The sequence below is a fragment of the Apus apus genome, chromosome 10, assembly GCF_020740795.1.
Source record: "Apus apus isolate bApuApu2 chromosome 10, bApuApu2.pri.cur, whole genome shotgun sequence".
Classification (NCBI taxonomy): domain Eukaryota; kingdom Metazoa; phylum Chordata; class Aves; order Apodiformes; family Apodidae; genus Apus; species Apus apus.
The window spans coordinates 4,403,419-4,426,416 of record NC_067291.1 but is presented as its reverse complement, the minus strand read 5'-3'; the positions used below and the strand labels follow the sequence as shown (position 1 = coordinate 4,426,416).

The 22,998-nt window shown below is 37.8% G+C and overlaps 1 protein-coding gene across 4 annotated transcripts in view; it reads left to right on the top strand.

Annotated features, from left to right (window-relative positions):
- TLN2 (talin 2) overlaps nucleotides 1–21,239 on the top strand; it is a 152,549-nt gene extending 131,310 nt beyond the window's left edge. For 3 of the 4 annotated variants that reach the window (XM_051628093.1, XM_051628091.1, XM_051628095.1), the window contains 7 exons: nucleotides 811–916; nucleotides 3,803–3,927; nucleotides 10,365–10,490; nucleotides 13,640–13,702; nucleotides 13,790–13,972; nucleotides 16,509–16,634; nucleotides 17,611–21,239. In XM_051628093.1, the coding sequence (XP_051484053.1) occupies nucleotides 811–916; nucleotides 3,803–3,927; nucleotides 10,365–10,490; nucleotides 13,640–13,702; nucleotides 13,790–13,972; nucleotides 16,509–16,634; nucleotides 17,611–17,739 (858 nt within the window). In that variant the 3' untranslated portion in view covers nucleotides 17,740–21,239. Of the gene's footprint in view, nucleotides 1–810; nucleotides 917–3,802; nucleotides 3,928–10,364; nucleotides 10,491–13,639; nucleotides 13,703–13,789; nucleotides 13,973–15,928; nucleotides 16,635–17,610 lie in introns of those variants that run through there. The other variant, XM_051628094.1, reaches the window with a different exon arrangement.
- The last annotated feature ends 1,759 nt before the right edge of the window (nucleotides 21,240–22,998 follow it).

Genomic DNA, 22,998 nt, shown 5'->3' with positions numbered 1-22,998 from the left:
AAGCTTTTGTTTTGCTCTTAAATCTATGAATCTGTCACACTCAGAAACAGTTTTTAAGTATAAATTAATTTCCAGAACTTAATCTTTTTTTCTTCTTATAGTATGGTAATTGAAAAGGCAAATGCTGTTCCTGTTCAGGGGAAGAATTCAGCTTCACTGTCTGAGTCTCTGATTGTTTTCCATTTGAAGAAGCATAGTTTTAATAGTTGATGCAAACTCAGTTCAGAGGTGTGTGTCTCTCCCTTCCATTTGAGGGTCGTGCCCAGGGTTGGCATTTTCACTGTGTTCACCATTGCTGATTTTTTTCCAGAACAGGCAACTAGCAGTAGGCTGCAGAACTCTGCAATTCTCTTTCTTAGGAATAGTGACTGATCAGTTTGTTAGTACTAGAAATCAGCTCCTCTCCAGCAGTTTAGAAAGACTAAACCTGATGCCTAAGTATAGTGACTTCAATACCTGAGAACATAGTGCTAAAGCTGCATATTCTTCCCACATGCTCACACATGAACCTCTGTTTTGGAGAATTCTGTCCTAGTTTTAGTACTAGAGCTTTCAGACAATATTGTCAGTTCCTGTAGAAATGCAAGACAGTGCCTCTTTCCTAGTATGCATCAGACATTGCAGAGTAAGCCTTTGCTCCTAGTGATTCACTGACAGTTGCACTTCTCTCACTGGGCTTGTTTCCTCTCAGCTGATTGCTGTATAAAATAAAACTTGGAAGAGTGTGCGCTGGGAATGTTCCAGCATTCTCTGGAATCCTTGCTAATGAATCCTTACTAATATACAGTATTACATTTTCTTTTTCTCTAGATCCTTCAAAAAGCAACTCCAGAACTAAAGCATCAGTTGGCCTCTTTCTCCAAGCGGGTTGCTGGTGCTGTCACAGAACTCATCCAGTCAGCAGAAGCAATGAAAGGTGAGCTGGGCAGCCTGGCTTTTCACTCCAGAGATGATAATCTGTCAATTTTGTCATTTCCATAAAACCAAAAAATTAACAAAAATCCTTTTGGTATGTAGTACTAGCATGTACCTACTTTTACTATTTTAATTTCTCTGCTAGGATTCACTTGTTCACAGTGTTGTTAAATGTGTCTGACCATCTCCTGCTTCGTATGATTGGTCATAAATGTGTTGTGTCTAAATCATGTGGCCTTTGAAGCTGGAACCATTGGGCAGAGCACTTGAGGCACAGTAGCAGAAAACCAAATACAATATCACTTTTCTTGAAGTGCTGGCTGAGTTGTAATTGAATGGCTGGTTCCTTTCCTTATACTCATGTTTGTTCAGTCAAAGTAAGTCCTTTGCTTTGCAGTGATAGTTGCTTTCCAACTTCAAATAAAAGGGGACACCATCATCTTTTTGAATTAATACTGAGCCTCTAGCAATTATGTAAATTTTTTGTTGAGTGCTTACAGTCCTCTGTCTAGGTCCTGCTGTGACAAAGTATGTTAATGAAACAATGGGACTTCAGACAGTTGTGGTCTGGATGATTTCCTGAATTTTTAGAATTTAACAACTTGTGGACAAAATGAAGAACAGAAAATTATTCAACCTATGTGCAAAGTTTGTTTGGATGGCTTTTTTTATGATTTCTCCACTCTGTAGAGCATTCTTTTGGCACAGGCAGAGATGGAATCTAATTTTCAGCTTGCCTCAGAAAGAACTATCTGTGCCAGTCTCCCCTGTCCTGGAGTCTGCTGTATTTCTCAGTTTGTGCTCCTCACCTGGTATAGCAAACAGCTTCTGCCACAGACAGTGTCCTTTACAGTAGATCTGTGATTCAATCCCAGGAAAGATGAAAGTTCTGTGAGCTACAGAACACATAAAGTCTGATATCCTAAGTATTTATCTTGTTGAGCTCATATGGCAGTGTTTCCATGAAGGAAAATAGCTGAAGCAACTTGTAGACACTAAATATTTTTGAGACTGCTGCCTTTCTGTCAGATACACTTGAAATTAATGAACTCAATTTATTAAGGGTGGACAGAATTGTACTTATGCATGCACACACAGTGACCTGCTTTCACACAAACAGCATGAGCCTGTTTTCCTTAGGGAATTAAACTAAAAATATAGACTAGAATAAAACAGTTCCAGTTGCAAGTGGCCTGCAATGATCATCTAGCCCAAATGCCTGACCACTTCAGAGCTGGTGAAAAGTTAAAGCCTGTTATTAAGGGTATTGTCCAAATGCCTCTTAACCACTGACAGGCTTTGGGTCATCAACCACCTCTCCAGGAAGCCTGTGTGGTTATGGGATTCAGGATGGTTGGACTCAATGATCCTTATGAGTCCTTCCAACTTGAGACATTCAATGATTCTAAATATAAATTCAGCACTGAAATAAGCAATGAATTCCATTGCTTAGCAGAAGTTCTATGTTCTGACATTTTTCTCAAATACTGGCTTCCTTAGTAAAATTTTTAGCCAGAGATGCATGTAAATTCTTATGATGACAGTTCTAACATTCTACATTTTAAATTACAAGAATATATGTTAAGGATGGTGTTATTAAATATTAGACCACTACTGCTGAAGAGCTTCTACTGCTAGATTTAATGGGAACTTCAGCCTAAAGAAATCTTCACAGAAAGGCATAGGAGCAGTCTGATCTCATAGGTCATAGAATGCTACAGGAAAATATTTTCAGTAAAGCCTTGTAATAACTTTTTTATTCTGCCCCACAGCCCCCCTCCAACAAAGGCTTCTAGTAAATTCATATTTGTTCAATCATTTTTTCCTAAGTGTAGTGATACTCTGTGTAATACATACTGCAGGTTTTCCTCAGTTATTTGCTGCTTGTAGCAGTACACATTTCTTAGAAAAGAAACCTCACTAAACACTTCTCCTATATGGGAATTCCTTATTATTTTCTTGTTTTGGGTTTTGGGTTTTTTTTCCTCCATGTTTTAATGTAATTATTCTGTTTCATATATCAGTGATTAAATTATGCTTTTTCCCTGTTCGGGTATGAACTTAGAAATTTTCTTTCTGGTTTCCCTGTCTTTCTCCATCTGATTTTCCTTTTGGCTTTTTCATTGCTTCCTTCAATCCAGAACATGGATGCTTTCTGAATCTTGTCATCCAGTGAACAATGTTATGAAATTGCAAATAATAATAATGTGTTGAAAACTTCAAAAAATCTGAGATCACCTCCAGCTAAGTATTCATTTTGCAGACCTGTAAAATTCCTTTGAGCCAACAAAACGCCAAAAACTCAGCACAGTCAATTCACCCTCCCACTCCTACCCCCCTGCCCTCCCTAAAAAAAAGTAACAAAAATTAAAAAGTTGACTTTTGGATATGGTACAGAAACTGCTGTCAGAAACACATTGCCAAACAGGTGGTTTCTTCAGTCAATACTAGCTTCATCTCTAGCCACTGCCAAAAAAGAGACTCTGAGAAGTGTGCTGTGGGTGATTGTCTGTTGTATATAAAATGTTCTTTTTGTGAATGTACTTCTCAATGTAAATTACAACTTGGTCAAGTTAGAAACTAGTGACAGCTAGTTTTGTTCCCAGTATGCACAGTATCCCTTTTTGAAGCTGCTTCGCTTACAGTTCTTAATTATGTTACTTGCATAACTGAATAGTCCTGCTAAATACTTCAGTACATTTTTCACTCTGACATTTTGCTCTCAGTGGCGTAAGCTGCAGTGTTTTTTTGCCATTATGGCACTAAAATCAGCCTTCTCCCATGTGCATTCTGTATTTGACACTTGAAGTGTGATTGTAAATCACCCTGTGTGAATGGCAGCTCATGGTGACACTGAAGTTATTGTCTTGGTCTCCATTAATTTCAGGGACAGAGTGGGTGGATCCAGAAGACCCAACAGTCATTGCGGAGACAGAGCTACTAGGGGCTGCAGCATCAATTGAGGCTGCAGCAAAGAAGTTAGAGCAGCTGAAACCAAGAGCCAAGCCAAAGGTGAGTGTCCATCCCCATTGATTCTTTGAAGTTAATAAAGCAGAAGATGCATATAGCCCATATGTGGGTGCATGCTTTGTTACTGTCCCTGATATTGGTATAAACAGTCAAACCCTGCATCAGTCTCAGTGCTACTAGACACTGCAGTGGATGGGACTTACCCCTGAAGGAAGAGGGTAAAAATATGCTTTCCAGGGAGTGACTCAAGTGCCAGCCATGAGCAAGCAAAAGAAGAAAAAGGTAGAAATTATGTGAAGAATTACAGTATCATTAGTGTTGTTTGTTTACTTTTCTGTTCCAAACACATTATACTGATGTGAAAAGTCATTCTCACTTGCTTTCCTTAAGACCCTTTGTTCTCATCTGAATGTGTGTAGTATAGCTGGAGAAAGCAGCAGTAACACAGAAGGCATTCAACAGAATGCAAAAGGCCTTCAGGGTTTTCTAAGATTAAAACTGTAACATTTAGGCCATGCTAAAAGAGTAGCTGCTTCAGTATCAAATCAGATATGTCATATGACCATTTATATTTAATTTTCCTGAAGGAAAATGAATTATAGTTCATTATGAAAGCAAGTAATCTTGCATGTTGCCAGGTCATTTCAAATGTGTCTCTGAATATATTATATAAAATGAAGCTGTCCATTTTCACACATGGTACTGAGGGAATGAAAGAAGCTGCAGTTACTTGTGGTTGTACACATAGCTCACATGGCTGGATCACAGAAAAATGCTACCTTTTGCCTAGTGTGAAATAACAGGCAGGTTTCAGAAGAAATTACCATGCTGCCTAGAATTGCATCCCTAAGATGAAAGTCATGCTTTGGCTATGTAATTGACTTCTGGAAAGGACTACATATCTCTTTCCCTGTTTTTGCTGCTTTATAGGTGCAAAACTGTTTTCTAAGTTAAGCTAATGAGAAGTCCTTCTATAAAGCAGGGCCTCAAGAACATTCAGTGTTGGATGATTGTTTTCAGTGCGGGATGGTATGTTGTCACTCAGGAACACCAGATGAAATAGTTCTTGGTAACTTCAGTTTTTGAGGACTTCCCACCCCCCATCCCCCATCCCCTTTGCTTAGTAATGGAAATAAATGAGCTCATGAAAAAGAAATGCTCTTTGTCCTGCATTTTTTAACAAGTACATCCATTTTGTTTGTAAAGAAAAATGGTCCTTTATAATGAGATTCTACAGAGCAGAGGACACAGGCTGAGTCTGAGGAGAGGAAGAGTCCTCCATCACCTTTTCTATACAATCACTGCACAATAGCATATGTGTGTTGCCTAGTAACCATGGAGCAGTTTCCTCCCAACATCTAAGCTAGGGTCATTGTAATTTCCCAGTGAATACAGATCTCACACCTGCTTCTTATTTAACATGTTAATTTGAGTACCCAGTCTGCCGGTGATGTATTGGTCTGTTTATTTGTAATTTTCTGAAACTAAGATTCATATCCAACTGTTTGTTTAATTTGGGATTTAAACAGTCTTTACGTCCTTTTTGAGATGTTTAAACCCTTTCACAATATGGATTGTATTACATCTCAAAGGTACTAGGAAAGCCAGAGTGGCTCAAATACCACTTTTTTCTGCTGAAGACTTGTAGCTTGTATCCTCACAGAGTAGGATTTCCTGCTTTGAACAAGCTGTCTTTCTGATCCTCATCTCTGACAACATACATGGTGTTGTAGTGTGAATGCCTAGACTAGTTAAGGGGGTTGATAAAACTGAGTTTTCTTATGCTTAGTCTGTGAAATGCAGGAATAGTAGCTAACTTCTACAATGGAACAGACCACTGGTGCAGCTAGACCAATATCCTGCTTTGGTAACTAATCATCATTAAGTGAACTGGCATACAAGTCAGCTGGTAACTTTAGAATACAAGTTAGTTGGTAACTTTAGAATAATCTGCCTACAGGAAATCCATCTCTTAATCATTATTAATTGGTGGTTGATTCTCTATTTCTAGGTAATCTTCTGTTATTGAGGCAGGGAGTGGGAGTCACTTGATTTAGGCTTGAAATCTTCATCTTTGTATGCTCCAGTTTGCCTATTACTTCTAAAGAAAAAACAATAGTTGAAGGTAGATTTTTTTCTCATTTGTTCCACTATCTTAAGTTTTTTAAACTTTTGGATTTTTTAATTCCTCTCTTCCTTGTTTTCTCTTTGTATTTTTGCACCTATCCCCTTGATGTCTTAGACTGAGACCCACAGCATGAGATCTCTTCATTTTCCACTACTGGGTACCATCTAATCCCAGAGAACAGTCTCTAGTAGGACACAGACCTGCTAACTGCTGCCTGTGTTTTATTGTATGACATTTGTATTCAGTTTGCTTTAAATCCTGGTCATTTGGCTGCTGTTGAGTGTGCTCCTAAAATGCCTAGTCCACTAGCCCACTGCCCCACTGATACCCTGTTAATACCTGTCTTCTGAACTTTTATATTGTAAGTGCTTTGAGAACTCTAAGTAGGTGTTGTTACTCCTCCCTCTAACACAAAACCTGTTCAGTATAATTCCCATAGCAGTGTTCAAGCACTGCACTGTGAAACAAAGAGATCTTTATTGTTTATTAAGCAAGTCTTGGCTGGTGGATTTCCTATAAATACAATTACACTTTTATTGAGTGTGGATTTTTTTTTTTCCCCTGTTTTCTATTTTTGGAGGGTCAAATGTCTTGCAATGCAGCCACATATTCCTCCTGTTATGCAAATAAGCCACTGGCTATAAAATAACAACCTCTAAAAATCAGTTCTTTTTTAAAGAAAGACATTTTGTCTAATAAAAACTATATGCTTCACTAATACTAGAAAAAGAACACTTAAGGGAAAAGGTACAGTAGATGAGGTACAACGGCAGAGAGCATTGTTGCACCTACCCCATTCTGTTGGTATGCTCTTCATGCTTCTTTGCAGGCTTACGCCTTCAAACACAAGACAGTAAGAGTTCCTTGCTGTTAGCTTTCAGTAGTTTGTCCTTTTATTTTCCCCAAGATGAATCAAACCTGGATGCCTTTTTCTGCAGGACTCTGTGTGATATGTTTGATATATTAGGTTGTTATTTAATCCAACTATATATCAAACATATTCCTACAGTGTCCTGCCCTGTCTCCGGGGGTTTTAACGTAGCACAAGGCAATATGAATTCACTCTCAAGCAGGTTTAGAAGACTTCCTGCAGACTCCTGGTCTTATCTGATTTAAAATATATACATGAAGGGCTTCTTTAGCTGTAGAGTTGCTCTTGGAGGGACATTCAGGGTTGTGTAGGGCCTTGTATGACAGTGAGCAGCAGCTGTGCCAAGAATTGATTTCACTGAAATGGTTATTGTATGTTCCAAACCCATATTGGTTTTCTCTTTATGAAATAGGAGATGAGAGCTGCTTCAAAATAGAATTGTTTGTCTTCTGTAATTTATTTCTACTATTTAGCAATGAGATTGGGGGCTTCTTTGTTCTCCTTTTTTTTTTTTTAATTGCACAACCCACTTTTCCAGGCTATTTCATGCTACGGACTTTGTATCTAGTCTAAGAATTTTGATTTGTCTGTTCTTGTGACTTCATATTCCAATCCATTTATACCCATGCATAGTGAGTAACAGCTTATTAGTTTAAGCTTGTGCAAAAAGAGATGCTGATCTTCATGGGGGCTACTTGAGGAGGGAGAAGCTAATCAATTGTCTCACAGATCCTGGTTTTCTGAAGAAACCAAGGTAGCGAACAGAAACTAAAGTAACAAAAATCTTACAAGGTGAAATTTTCTGCCAGGTTAGTTCCTAACTTGGTTCATGAAGGCTGTGAACTGACACACATTGTCAGGGTACTGTTGATAAGTGTGAACTTAGGACAGTTCAGCACACGCTCTGATAATGGGAATGGGTAGAAGAATTATTTCTCTTCTAGGGCATTTTGCTGTATTCAGTCTTGGACTGCTACATGTCCTTATTGCTAAGGAATGTAGGGATACATCCCACAGGGCTGACTGAGCATTGTGCCTACCTCACTTTTCACACATAAGCATCCAGCCCATAGCTGTCATACCCAAGAATGCTGAAGGGAAAACTGCAGGGCAGGATTAGAAAACCAGGATTTGTTAGAAAGGATGAAAACTCAACAGAAGTTCCACAGTTTGAGTGCTGTGTAAGGCTGCTTCAAAATTGCTCTATCTATGGAGCTACTAAGGTTTAGCTACATGTCTTCCTGCTGAGCTTTACCTGCTGCTCCAGTGTGGAAGTTAATCCAGTCATTGTACAATAGTATTCTCAGTACTGCAAGAATTTATTTATCTGCATTTCTTTTGAAAGTAATCATTTTTGTGTAGCACTAATGTGCCATATTTGCCCACTCTCTACACTGAACTGAGTTCAAACAGCTACTTTTCAGCTTCTTTTTGGTGTCTGCTTTTTCACATCTTGAATACCATCTGGGCACATACACAGCTGCCTAATGGATCAGGATATGGACATGGGCATTTTATTAAACTTCACAGGAAGATGACACCTCCTGTATAATAAATAGGCAGATACTGAAATCCTCACTTAAGTTTGAATTCCTGACAATGCTGACATATAAAGAATACTGCACATGATCTATTCTGTTATGTTGGAAATGAAAATTTAAAAATTCTCAGTAACAGGGAGTCAGACAAAAGTCAAAGTGCAGTATCAGTCTCTTAAATTGACTATCATCCGGTGGTACTTTTGTGATACTTCAGTTTAAGTCTCTAGTCAACCAAAATGCAAGTCAATAATGCATCTATTTTAATTATGAAATCTGATAGTGACTCTACTAAGTTCCATTTAATCACTTTAGTTTTGTGTTGTTGTGATTAAAGTAAGAGTTTTATAACTGAGATTTGCAGCCTATTGCATGAATTGAGGACCAACATGCTTACCACTTAGATACAATAATGCTAATGATGTTACATTGCAAGCACTGCCAAAAAATCATGTGAAGCACGGCTTGCTTACTTTACAAAGCAAGTTCTTATTCTCTTATTACAAAGACACATGCTTCAGTGGACGGGGTTAGCCCAACATCAAGGCAAGAGAAATACTTTATTGAATTAGGTGGCTTTCCCTAAAGGATGAGAAAAACTTTAAGTGCCAAACAACTTCACATCAGCTTGTTTTTTTTCAGATAATTCAGTTTTTCTGGTGTCTATGGATGCTACAGTTTCATCTCCTGCACTTTGTTTTAGTTATGTGAAGTGCTGTAGGACTGAGCACTGTAAAGATTTGTAATTACTCATAATTATGTTTTATTATTTTATTATGGACTGCTATTTCATCGAGTTGCAGTAACAGGAGAACTAAACCTGACTTTTAAATCTAGGTGGGTGTGCTTAGCCTTGCAAATGAAGTCTCCAGTTTCCTAACTCATAGCCCACTTAGCTGGTGTCCCTAAAGTTAGTTGTTTGATACAAGAATGCTATGGTTGCATAATCTGGGTGAAACCTGTATGTCAAAAGCCTCATCTCTCACAAGGTAGTCTGTTCTGGTATTGTATCCACTATCCCTACTGGGCATATTGCATTGGATTCTGGTAGGCTTTTGATCAAAACCAAAATCAATTCTGTTGGTTTGTTTTGTATAAAAACCAATCAGAATACATGGCTCAGCCATGCTTATGTTTAAAATAACAATAATTATCTCTATTTTGTTAACAGTTCAGAAGCTGGTAAGGGTGCTTAAATCGATACATGTTTTTAGTATTTCTTTAAATTATTAGAAAGTCAGGGAAGTTGTTGATGTATGGATCAAGAGATTTGTATTTTAAGTAGCAAGAAACCTCATTAGGAAAAGCTGATCTTTCTCTTTGCACATGCTTGTTGAAAGACACATTTGGATGACTGAAGTGTTCCAGGCAGACCTTTGGAACTTCACATCTCCAAGATGACTAAACTGGACTGCTTCACAGTGCTGCTCTCTGTGAAATGGCAGCTCTTACCAAAGCTGTTAAATCCATGCACTTGCTCAGTGTCTGTGTGCATTTTTTAGTACAGGTGAAAGAGGCAATATACGTGTATCACTGTTCTTTTTTTAATGCTTTAAGTATTTAGAAAATGCTCTGCCTAGTTTAGCAATCCTGGAAAGCCAGTATTATAGCACTACAAAGGTAATCTTGATATGGAAAAACAAGAATTTCTTCACAGACCTGCACTTTTCTGAATGTAGTTTTGAGTTGCCCTAGTGGAGGCAATGTATTAGAAAGCTGAAGGCAAATCTTTAAGTATCTTGTGTGATACTCAGAGTCACATCTGAGCAGCCACAAGGGCATCTTAATATTTAAATTCACTTATGTTGACTCCTTTGCAGAAAATAACTGAATGTACTGATGTATTCCAAAGTTGTCTTGTCTCACTTTGTGTATGTTCTCAAGCTTGAAAATACAAGTTTTCAGGTGAATAATTTGTAACATTATTCTTTCTTGGTTATAGCAAGCAGATGAGACTCTGGATTTTGAAGAACAGATCCTGGAAGCAGCTAAATCCATTGCAGCTGCTACCAGTGCCCTTGTGAAGTCAGCTTCAGCAGCCCAGAGAGAACTGGTGGCACAGGGAAAGGTGGGTAAACAGGACCAGCAGGAAGAGTAGGGGGGAAGCATAAAAATTTCATCTAGTTTTGTAAGTGTTCTGTGCTAAAACAGTAGGAAAGGAGCTTGGGAATCACTAATGAAAATGTAAACCTTTTCATTCTTCTCATCACAATACATGTTCCAGGCCTGATTGTGTTTAAAACAAAACAATTATGTTTATTTAAATCTTGCACATGTAATCAAGTATATGGCTCTTCAGATGTTTCAACTGTGGAGAGGTTTTGTGTTTGTGGGGTTGTGTTTTTCATTTCATGAAGAACTGTGATTCAAGCTAGTGATGTGTGGTCCCACAAGACAGCTTGGGGATCCAAAACCAAATGTCACAGTATATAATACCACTCTGGACCAGAATAGCAAAGGGCCTCATTAATTGTGTCCTCAATGTTTCATTATCTGATTCAACGGGGACACAGGCCTGCATGCAAATTCAGTACCTTCAAGTGGATGTGCTCATAATTATTATTGGGACCAACAGAAAGAGTGTTATAACGTGTTGTGTTTTGGTCTGGTCAGGATCAAGGTCTTCATAATTCATTTCATATTCGTCACTGGTTTTTTCCCAGTTAATGTAGTTTGAAACTTAAAACCTGAACATCATACAGATATGTTGCCTTTGAGAACAATTCATTATGGGATCATTATTATTGTATAGTTATGGTTTCCAATTTCATCCAGTTCTTTATTCTGGGCAAACTGTGTCATGGATCCCTGTCACATGCTCTCTACTTCAGCTAGGATTCCCCCAGAGCTTCTGGGGAGCACAGAGCACTTGTTTCAGAACAATAGTGATGTAAATGTTCAGAAAGATCCACCATAAGTTGTAGCTATGGAACTTATCAATAAAATAGAAAACAAGTTATTAATGCCCATTGAAATCTGGCTGTGGGGGCAGTCCAAAAAATGAGCATTTTAACTTTCCTGCTTTTATGTGCTAAGAACTGTTCTTATTTAGTTTCATGATGGCATAGAGCTTGCTTTACTTTCTCACCAGCACTGTAAAGTTATACAGAATAATACAGAATGTGTTTCTATCCTGGTACTAGCCTTGGGTCTCCCTTAGGTGGTTTTGGCTTCTTGGCTGCCACAGATACATGCTTATTTGTGTCTTTCAGATCAAGGTTAACAGCACTTGCATCCTATTCCACTGAAGTTCAGATAATTGCTGGAACTGCTTTAATCTGTCTGTCTGAGGAAAGCTGTAGCTTGCTGTTCTGATAGAAGCACACCTGCCTCAGGTGGTGCCATAGTAGCAGATCTGTTCAGCCTGCTTTACTGAACTTAGCCATTTTGCTTTGTGTGTCACTCTGCTGTAGTAACTTGATGAAACATCAAGCATGTTTGCAGTGAATGGCTCTTACTGATAGTCTTTTGCCTGGGTGGAGGATCTGCGAGTAACATCATTGTCTTTAAGGGAAGAAATTAATCCCAAGCAAAATCAAAACTTAATGTAACAACAAGCTTCAGAATTGTTTGTGGCACATCCTCTGACAATACTTCTGACATATAAATAAAGCCATTAAGATGCTTCTGAAATAATGAAGCCCTAACCCATTTTCCTTCTTTCTTTACTAATTACTAGTGCTTTGGTAATGGAGTATCTTCTGTCTCTTGTGGTAGCCTCGATCGCCAGGTCAGCCACAGGCACAGGAAGCTGGCTTATAAAATGGCTGACCAAATTCTTGCCCATACTGAATGGTTCCAACCTGGTTGGGAAGCTTGTTACTGATACTGGGGAAATGTTTTGCTTTTGAAAGAAACCTTCTGAGGCACGTGGTATGGACTCCTCCCAGAAAAGGGTGGTTGGCATGTAGGTGGGAAGGACAAGTTTGATCTGCTCCACATCCATCGCTTCAATACTGAACAGTAAATGATAACTGTTGGATTAGGTTCCTCACTGACGTTTCTATTTGTTATGGAGGCAGTGGGAACTTGTCACCCTGCTGCATGGATGTGTGTGAACCAGGTGCTTTCTCATCCCAATACATTTCTGACATTTCTTGGTAAAGATTGAGAAAGTGTCTCACAGGGCAAACAGGCACAATGTTGCAGAATTTGCTAAAGCAATTGTAAGTGAAACTACTTTCTCATATAGAACTGTTATAAAATAATTAATTTTATGTTAGGCAACTGTTCTTATTTCTGCAGTATAGGTGATGTCTGGGAAGTTGGATTCAATTTATCTTCTTCTACACCACTCACACATGCACACACAGTCTACTTAAAATATGTTTTCTGGGAATGATTAGGCAAGAAAACCTCAAAACCTAAAGGATTCAGGATCTTAGCATATTCTTTTCTATACCTGATTTCTCAGCTAAAAAAAAATTTCCCTGTGAGCTATGCCAGAACACATCTGCTGCTGATGTTGATGCTACATGTAATGATTCCATTCTGATCACTTGGGATCTTCATTATGCAAAAACCTCTGTCTCCATTTCCTTTTAAACACAACAAGCTTCTGGACAGTGTTTACGTTTCACATTTTCCAGCTTTTCCCAAACATCCCAGATCCAGGCAGTCAGGACTTGGGGTGCTAGCAACTGTAGAATTTTCTTTCATTATTTTCATCTGACATGGGAAGAAAACTGTCTCCTGGTTGTATCCAGTATTGCTGATGCCATGAACACTTCAGTGGATGATCCATGCAGAAAACCAGACTGCTTTCCTCAAATGTCACTATTAGGCACACAGGCAGTTAGACGGTTTCCCTGTGGAGCTTTCTGCTTTCTACCTTCCCATAGTGCCAAAATCAGAAGAGATTCATAAATGTAAATCCAGATGTGTTGTGGAGACTGAAAGGCCAGGAGATTAGGAACTACTGCTTCAGCTGTTTCTTAGGCCAAAGTCTTGGCTGCAACGATCATTACTCTGGGACTTCTACACATGTTCCAAGGATGGGACAATTCAAGCAGCATAGCAAGTTGGACACTACCTGAGCTGGAAGCAAACTTACTCTGACAATTAACTTCCAGATGGATTTTCTGTTCCTGCATGTGCTGGGCACAGTCATGGGTGCAGGTGTTTTCTTTTTTTCATGGATTACTATTTGTCTAAATCTGAAACAAAGCAGCTGTATCTTCTGTTTCATTGTAAGCCATCTCTGAACTGTTTTTTCAGGTTGGAGCAATCCCTGCAAATGCAGCTGATGATGGACAGTGGTCTCAGGGACTTATTTCGGCTGTGAGTAACTACTTCTCTTAAGGAAACCTCTGAAGAAATAATACCCTGTGAGAATACACAGTGACTTAATTTTTTACTGTCTCCTAGGCCCGAATGGTGGCAGCTGCAACCAGTAATCTTTGTGAAGCAGCTAATGCCTCAGTGCAGGGCCATGCTAGTGAGGAGAAGCTCATCTCATCTGCCAAACAGGTAGCAGCTTCTACTGCACAGTTGCTTGTAGCTTGCAAAGTGAAGGCTGATCATGACTCTGAAGCTATGAGGAGGCTACAGGTACTTGTGTTCTTTCTTTAATTACAAAAAACCCATAATAGTTCTGTATAAATACTTCTAGTACTCTGTGAATAAACCCCACATTTTATTTAATAGTTTATTGAATTTTTAGAATTCTGTTCCATTTTTCTTGTGGGATTCTGGGGCACTTTCATTGATCAAGGATGAAGTGATTGTGCATTTGTCATTCCTCAGCAGTAGCTACAGCTCACTTCACTGCTTGTTTCATTCTTAATTTTTAAAAGATGTTTCAAGATGAAAATGTTGACTGACCTGTGCCAAACCTTGGTTTTGGTGCAATATTGATAGATTCATGATAAACCACAGGAGTACATGAGCTGAGAAAGTGTACTGCATGCATTTATATAGCAACCAATAGTTGGTTTCTCTGCAATTATTCTGCATTCAGTTAGACTCCAAATGAGCTTGTAAATAGGTAAGCACACTTAACTTGGTTGCACATGAGTTTCCTCCAGACCTCTGCATAATTATGCAGATGTTCAATGAACTACTTATCTAAGTGCCCATCTGGGTTGTGGTCAGTTTTTCTTTGTTTCTAGGAGTCAAGAGACAGCAACTGTAGATAGAACATTTCTAAAATGGAGAATCATTGTCAGAAAAACACAAGAATAGAAGCTGATGCAACATCTCGTCTAGAGTCCAATTTAACTTTTGTACATGAATCTGATTCCCTTTTACATTATACATCCATTTCAGGTGGAGCTTCTCTGATTTGGTACTGAATTAACACTGTGTTACGATGGGTAAAATCTAGTGTCTCCAGAAGTTTTGTTTAAGGGTGTTCCTTTTGTCAGAGAAAGCTCTAGCCATTGTTATCTTGTCCTGCAGACTCAGCCTGGAATGTAAGAATTATTTCAGCTCCTTTTTTCACACCATGAAAAGTATGAAAATGAAGTATCTTTGGTGATAGTGAAATTTCCCTTTTTTCCCCTCTTATTTGCACAGATGCTGTTAACAGACACTTAATATAACAGTTCATGTATGGATAGGCAGACTCAAGTCCAACAGAAATACACATGACTAAGTACCTGAGCAAGAGGTTGTTTGGGTTTTTTAAATTATTTCTTTCAAAGTAGAAAAATGGGTTAAATATGTAGGAGGAAAGAAGAAATGTATATATGTGTGAAAAATCTTTCTACAGAAAACAGTGGCATGTTAGTGTTACCTCTAGGGATGAGATGGTTTTAGTGCTTTATAGTGGATTCACACAGATTGACTTTGTCAAGGGTCTGTGGGGGAGGTACCAGTACTGGAAGATGGTTTTGGCTGTAACACGACCTGCACATTAATATCCAAATGCCAAGGTGGGTCTGAAGGAATTTTAAATGCAGAACAACCAAGAGAAACAGGAACAAAATTAAGTATTAGAGATGGTGTTGGCTCTGCCAGGAAATGTAGGGTACTCAGTTGTAGGCAAATATTATCAAATAGACATCCAATGTGAAAAGTTGGAGAGGAATGTGAAAAGGAAACGAGCCCAAGCATGGGCTGAAACTGAACTCTGTCACTTTGCAAAGTTTCATAGTATTCCAAAATTAATAATGAAGGGATAAGCACTTGGAAATTATGTCCTTTATCATAGCAAAACCAGCAAGTTGATGTCTACCACATAATTTTACTTGTGGATTTTCCAAAACTACTGAGGCTTTTCAGCTGGCTTGGCCCCTAGAACAGATGTTTTCATGTAGCTTTAATCAATAGGTTAGGTACAGGAGTTTGAGTGTGTTAGTTTTCTCTTTCCTACTCCACAAACAACTACAAGCTTTGGAAGAAGATATTTAAACTGCATTTCCTATGAATGCTAACTTGGAACACCCTGTTACAGAGTCTGTTCCACAACTTAATGAAACAAATGGAAAATGTTTCCATAGTCATTGGATGAGCTCCCAGCTGAGCAGAGTGAATTTGAAATAATTTGTCCTTTGGTCATTTCAGGTGCAAAGAAGGTTAAGTTGAAAGGGAGATGAAGCTGGAAGCATGGCCTTACTTACCTTTTTCTTTTTGATGTGCAGTTGCTGACACTACTCAGTTTAGGCAACAGAAGATGTACTACAAATGTTTGACTGTTTATCTTCAGAACTGTGAGAATTTTTAAGGAAATAAAAGCTTAAATGTGAGAGAAACTTGGCTGTTGCTAATTTGCCCTCATGAAGGTCCATTAACTGGAAATTTAAATGGCCCTAAAATGTGTCTGTACTCTACTTTCATTTTCTGGTCTTCTTCCTCAAAAAAGAAATCTGATCTGTGTTGTGCATAACATAACTTGTGATTTCATCCACTGTTTTATTTCAAACTGTAGGGAAAAAATCTCATTTGAGACTTTTCCAGCATCCAGCTGCTTAAATAAAGGAACTGTGGTTCTCTCTGTATCACTGATTTTGAAAGATTAACTTAGGAAAAACAAACCAAGCCACACCTTCCCTGTGTAGTCAAGCAAAGATGGTTTAGTTTTGATGCTCAGGTGATCTCAGTTACGCATTTTTGTTATTACTGAATCTTTTCCTCTTTTTCAAAGGCTGCAGGAAATGCTGTCAAGCGAGCATCAGACAATCTCGTCAGGGCAGCCCAAAAAGCAGCGTTTGGGAAAGCAGAGGATGACGACGTTGTAGTCAAAACAAAATTTGTGGGTGGCATTGCTCAGGTTGGTACAATCACCCAAGAACTCGAGCAGCAAAAAACTGTAACAGAAATGTAGCATAGTGTTACAGGGTCTATCTGGTGTATTGCAGACTGGACAAATCTGTGTAGAAATCTAAGATAAATTACTTCTTACCTCATGGTTTGGTAACCACTGACATAACAGCAAAGTGGAATTCTGCAGGATGTCAACACTTCTTCCTTGACCACTTACCATAATAGCAGTTACCTTTTTCCAATGCCTTTTTTTTCAGTTCTGATAAACTTCATTGTTCTTTTCAAACTTCCCTTATACACTTTAAATATTCCCAAATCTTAATGGTACACTAGTTTTGTATGTATATAATCAAAGAGAGTGAGATATAAGAGCTAATGACATTTTGTTACTGTGACCATAATAAATATGGATAAATAATAACAATATTTAAAGCAGACTCCAAGACTTTGAGGTTATACCAGGTTCTGGATTCACTGTTGTGAACGAGGAACACCATATACTGTGGTCACTAAGATGTTGAAAGTTATAATTCCTGCATGTCTGTAGTACTGTCATTCTTTCTTTGGCATTTTGAGATGCAGGAAAATCCTGTGGATACCTGCAGTAATGAGTGTTCAATTTTACTGTCACTCAGATATTACCTAAGACATGTGCTTATCCTGCATGTGCTAATGCCTTACCCCAGTGACTGTTCAGGCAGCACAGAATTATAAAATCCATCATGGCTGTATGCTAAAACTATGACAGTAGATTTTTAATTTTTTTTTAGTTCTCTTTAAGAAATAAGAGGGAATACAATACTGTTCTTGAAGGCACAGTCTTGGAACCTGGAAAAATTTGAGCAATTCCTGCTGAAGTCATTGAAATTTGGTGCTTCTCTGGAGAATGCTCAAGGCCTAGCTGTGACTGCTGTAATAGAGAAAGAACTCTTGTTTTACAGACAGTTCTCCTTGCTGTCATAAAGCATGCTTCTGTTTTCTAGATCATTGCAGCCCAAGAAGAAATGCTGAAGAAGGAAAGAGAGCTGGAAGAGGCAAGGAAAAAACTGGCTCAGATCCGCCAACAGCAATACAAATTTCTACCCACAGAGCTGAGAGAAGATGAGGGTTAATCTGCTGAGATTTTGTCTTCTTTTTTCTTTTTTTTTTTTTCCTTTTAAAGAAATAAGCTAAAGGGGGACAGTACAGTGAGAACTGCTTTGACAACATTCTGGTATGCCAAGCACTTACCTAAATAAATTGCCTGTTACAGCTTTGAATGAGCAGAGGGCAATAAATACTTGTTCTTATCTGGTCAGCTGAGGTGCATGATGATCAAATAATGGTACAGTGTTAGGTTCATCATTCCTGTTCCTTCCTTGACTTACATCTCAGGAGAGAATGTTTCACTTTTTACTAAAGATACTGTCAGTATTATTGTCACTTTTCCTGATGCTTCAGATATTTATCATTCCTTGACTTGTTCAAAATATTAAACGTTCAAAATATTAATAGGAAAACAGTCAAGAAATCTTTTGTATGATAAATATCACATGAGTTGGTGGTCCTCCCCCTACTACCCTTGTAAAAAGAAGACCAAGCTGAGAAGGATGTATGCCTGAGTGGAGAAACATGCATGAGTGTGGGTTTGAAGAAGATGCCTGTCCTCTTCAGTGTTATATAACTGATTCACCCCAAAACTGGAGGAATTGTCTCTGCACCTGTTTGCACTAGTAGTATTACTCCTTACCTGATACCAACAAGCTTCTGCTTGTACAATATTTAGGTTTACAAAATGTGGCAATAGCCATTCTTTAAAGAGCTCAGAAAACAAAGAAATTGAAACCTTGTCACTGCCTCAGTAATAGCAGGTTCATGAAGGAAAATGCTGTTTCAATTATATACCTCTAATGTGTGACTACTTTTACAGTATTATACACACATACACATGCTCTAACATTAGACTGAGTAGTTTGCATTTTGCTTTCTAATTGAAGTATCTGGTTCGTACTGTGGGGTTTCTGTTAGAATGTATGCTAGTTAAAAAAGGGAAATGCCCAGTACAACAAAAGACTATCACAACTCTTGTTATTCTTTTAATAATTTCATGTATAACTATTTTGTTTTGAAACCTGTGGGTATTGTAGGACAGAAGAATAAGTGATTTACAAGTAGGCTTTTCCTGTAATATATTTTTAAAAACTCTGGACTCCAGGGAGTTTTTTTTCGTAGTTGATATTGATGAAAATGTACTCACCAAGGAATGGCAGAGAAGGAATAGCAGCAATCTATCAGCATGCTGTGTCTTCAGCTGCAGAAAGGTACAGTATGTTCTCCATATCTCTGTTGTGGCCTGAATAATAGCAATGTGGGTAAAGTCAGTAACACATTTTACCCTGTCAAAGAAAGAAGACAAATCACAGCAACTTTAACTAGCAAAAGCTAAACTATTTGACTAACTACAGAAACACCATCTCTCCTGACAACAATTGCCAACCATGCCTTCAACTCCACTCAAGCCCTCATAATAATGTCATGTCTATTTAGGTCAGAGGATGTTGCCACACCAGTCCTTCTGAAGGCTGTGCTGTCATTTAGATACCTGCCAAGTACATTCAGCTGAGCCTGTTATTTTATATGCATACCCACCTAGTTGTCATTGTTGCAGAAATACTTGTCTTGTAGACTCAAAAGTAACCCCCCTAGTGGTAGGTTTACCAGTTTAGATAGTGCTAACTCCTCATTTAAGTTACCTGCATGAGATATAACTATCAGGAATTTTGTCACACTAGTGTTAAATATATAGCAAAAAATGACTAGAGAATTAATAAATATTAAAGTGTACAAAGATTTTTATTGTCTCTTGTCTGGTACTGACAAGTAGAGTTGCTGGAGAATACACAATCATGAGAGGAAAAAATTGGCAAATCCTAAATGGAATAATCAATGGCATTGACAGATGTGCTGTGATGTGTAGGCTCGTGTGCATATGCAAACCCTTACTGTCAGAGAAATGCCATTCCGAGTTCTGCAATTTTCTACTTCAGCACAATTGATTTGTTTTCACTCACCTCACTGTGAGCAGTGTCACACAATCTTGATGTTAAGAATCCCTACACCTAAATAAAAGGCTTCCTATAATTTTTAGGCAGAAGCCTAAACTGGTATTTATTGCTGTAAGACCTAAATAAAGGCAGCTCTAGTCACAGGATTTTTCTGCTGCTGTTGGTAGGTTCAGCTTCATTGCAGCTTATGGCTCTTTTTTTTTTTTTCTTTTTTTTTTTTTTTTTTTTTTTTTTTTTTTCTGGATTGGCCCTCACATTCCCGTCTCTTTTTTTGGACAGATCTGCAAGACAGATTTGTTACCGCTTCCCTCTTAACCTAAGTTTAAGTTGTTATTTGGTCTCATTGAAGCATGAATAAAGATGATGCTGTCCTTAGCACTGTGCCAATATTTTATTGTAGGTATAATACTGTTGTAATATATTTTGATCAGGATGGTATTTGCCAGTTTGAAAGAAGCCAAAAGCCTGGTTAAATGCAATTGTCTGGAAATTGTATAGCTAGAAAACTTTGAGTATGTAGAAGGAAAGAGCATGCTCAAATTGTTCTCCAGATCAATTTGTTTGGGAAGCATTTTAGCACAGTTATTCTGAGACCTCTATTTCTGATTTAATGCCCCCTCTTATTTGACAGAAGGTATTGTTCTTTTTTCTCCTTATTTTGTGTGTGAGGAAACACAGTCAAATGAATAGCTGAGCTGAACAACTGAAGTATTTTTTTACTCTGAATTTTGGGTCTTCATTTGGGAAACATTAAGATTATACAAGCTCATCTAAAGTCTTTCTATTTCAATTTTTTTATCTTGCTGTTATAATTTGCAGTACCACCGAAGTCCACATGTGAATGTCTGTGGAGTTTGGAACTAGTCTATGCATTTATTTGGCATGGAGATTTGCAGCAGGAAGTGAAAAGTTGGAGTAAGTGATGGAAGGTAGTTAATAAGAAGGACAGAAGTTTACTTTGTTCTGTTAACTTGTGAAATGGTAAATGAGCTCTGTTGTATCTCACCCTTCTTCATGTGGAATTTGCTTTAAGGAACTGTATGCAAATTAAAAGCAAAATGCTTCAAAGTTGTTTGTGTACATATAGTCTAGTGTTGTTTCCCCAGCTGTTCAGAAAATAATTTGTCTAAAGTATTCTACATCAGAAGCCTCAAAGTAAGAAAAGTTTTGAAACAAAAATTTAAGAATACACTGGTTTTTTTGCCTGTCCCTTTCCCTTTAATTTTGTGCATCCTCATTACTTCCTAATGAAAGGATGAATACATAATCTAGAAACCTTCTCAACATAAATATGTTTAGCTCATTAGCTCATTTTTTGCTTTTAATCAGTCCAAACTAATAAAATACTCACCCTAGGAGTATGGCATGTGCTGTCACTAGGTTTATTCTCCCTACTTTTTTTTTTTAACTCTGGTTTAGAATTTTGGTGCCTTATGTTTGATTAAAGTTTTTTTCCTTATGTAACTGCATCACGATTGATAGAGTTAATCTGCCTATAACTGTCACAATTGTGAAACTTGTTTTCCTGTATTCATAGTAATTTACATTAAATGTATTGTGGTTGTTCATGTTATTGGAACAATACATTTCTGGGGCACAAAGTTTATTATGCCAAATGTGGAAACTGGTCATGTGAGTTGCAAGTCTATTCCATATTGCTCTTTTGCCTGACTATAGTACCTGCAAGGAAGTCTGATAAATTGGTTAGGAGGTGGACAGATGTATTGACTGGATATGGCTCATGCAGCAGACTTCTATTTTTCTCTCAAATTAGTACTTCATTGCAGTGGAAGAACCTTCTGTTCAAGACAATTTTGTAATTATATGCTGGAGTTTCTAGGGGTTTGAACTCTCACTTTACTGTCTTCCCTTCCCTACAAAGGAGTTTGCAGTGATGCTGCCACACCACATTATTATTTTTTTTTTCTTCACCAACCATAACCCCTTGAAGGAATTATGTTTTTTCTGCATATAGGTATTTGTGACTTACTGGTTGTAATATAAAGGATAGTTTTACTCCTTAAGAAAAATAAAGCAGAAATTTTATTTATCTGCAGGACTGGGAAAAGGCAGAATTCCCAGGTGACAGAGGAGAATGTACTATTTAAAGCTCTGCTGCAAAGAATGAAGCTGTGAATGCTTACTTTGATACATGTCAGTGACTGCTCAATATCCTTAAAGCAGGTGTTAGCCACATATAAATATATACAAAAATCAAACACCAGTTATTCAAGAGTGTTAGATTCTTGATGTTGTTGGGTTTTTTGTGGAAAGGATAGTTTTCCTTTTATGTATGTTATTATTTCCATTTCATGCAACATTTTTCATGTCAAATATAACTGTATGTACAGTTGGACTACTTCAATTCTCCATATGAAATCTGTGCCAGAAATCTTCGTGCTGTACATTTAAATGGGGGCTACAGTGTCCGAAGTCATGTTTTAGGCCAAAATCTTTAAAATATCTACTACAATATTTTAAATTAGATATTTTAAATTATTAGAGTTTGCTGTCCTTATTTTCTGTGCAGTGCAATTTGCATTTGTGTTGAAAGCATTCTAGGCACAACTTTAGAGACTCTAGGGAAATTAATTCTTTGTGCTTGCACGGTAACAACTAAAGAGTTGAAAACTAAACTGCTGTTTGACATGCTTGGGTCCCTTTTGACCTTATCTTTTTTACAAGTTCCTTTGCTTGTCCCTTCCTCTTTTGTTCTGAGCATTTAAGAGAGCTGGTCTCTTTCTTCCTTGACCATCTTTTAACTATACATACACTGAAGTTTTCCACCTGTGCAAATCAGTCAGTTATGTCTACTGCGGCAGCTGAAATACTGGTATGTTGGGTTTACCCGTGCTGAATTTGGATTATGTAAAGGTTATATAACAAACATGATTTTATTTCCCTACTGGTTTTCTTTAAGTATATATATGTTTGTTTTTAAAATGGACACGAGGGGCTAGTGACTTCTTAGCATCCTAAAATGTCCACTCTAAGAGTTTATCCTAGGTGAAGAGGCTTTCTTTTGGCATGTTTATCCATAATTGATATTGTTAGAAAGTCAAAATCTCTTTATTAAAAATATTAAGTTCAGAACTTTTGAAGATGACACAATCAAATGTTGATTTAGGAGTCTCAAGCATTTTGAAGTCTGCGGAAGAGGTCTTGCATTGGGACAGTGAGAAAATGTTGCTGGCTATTTTCTTAATACAGTTCTTGTTCTTAAAGTGCTGAATTTAACAATACTGGGTGGAATCTTCAGTCCTACACAGATCAATATTCAGTGCCTTCTAGGCTTTTAGTACAATTCTTTCATTTTAAAATATTTGC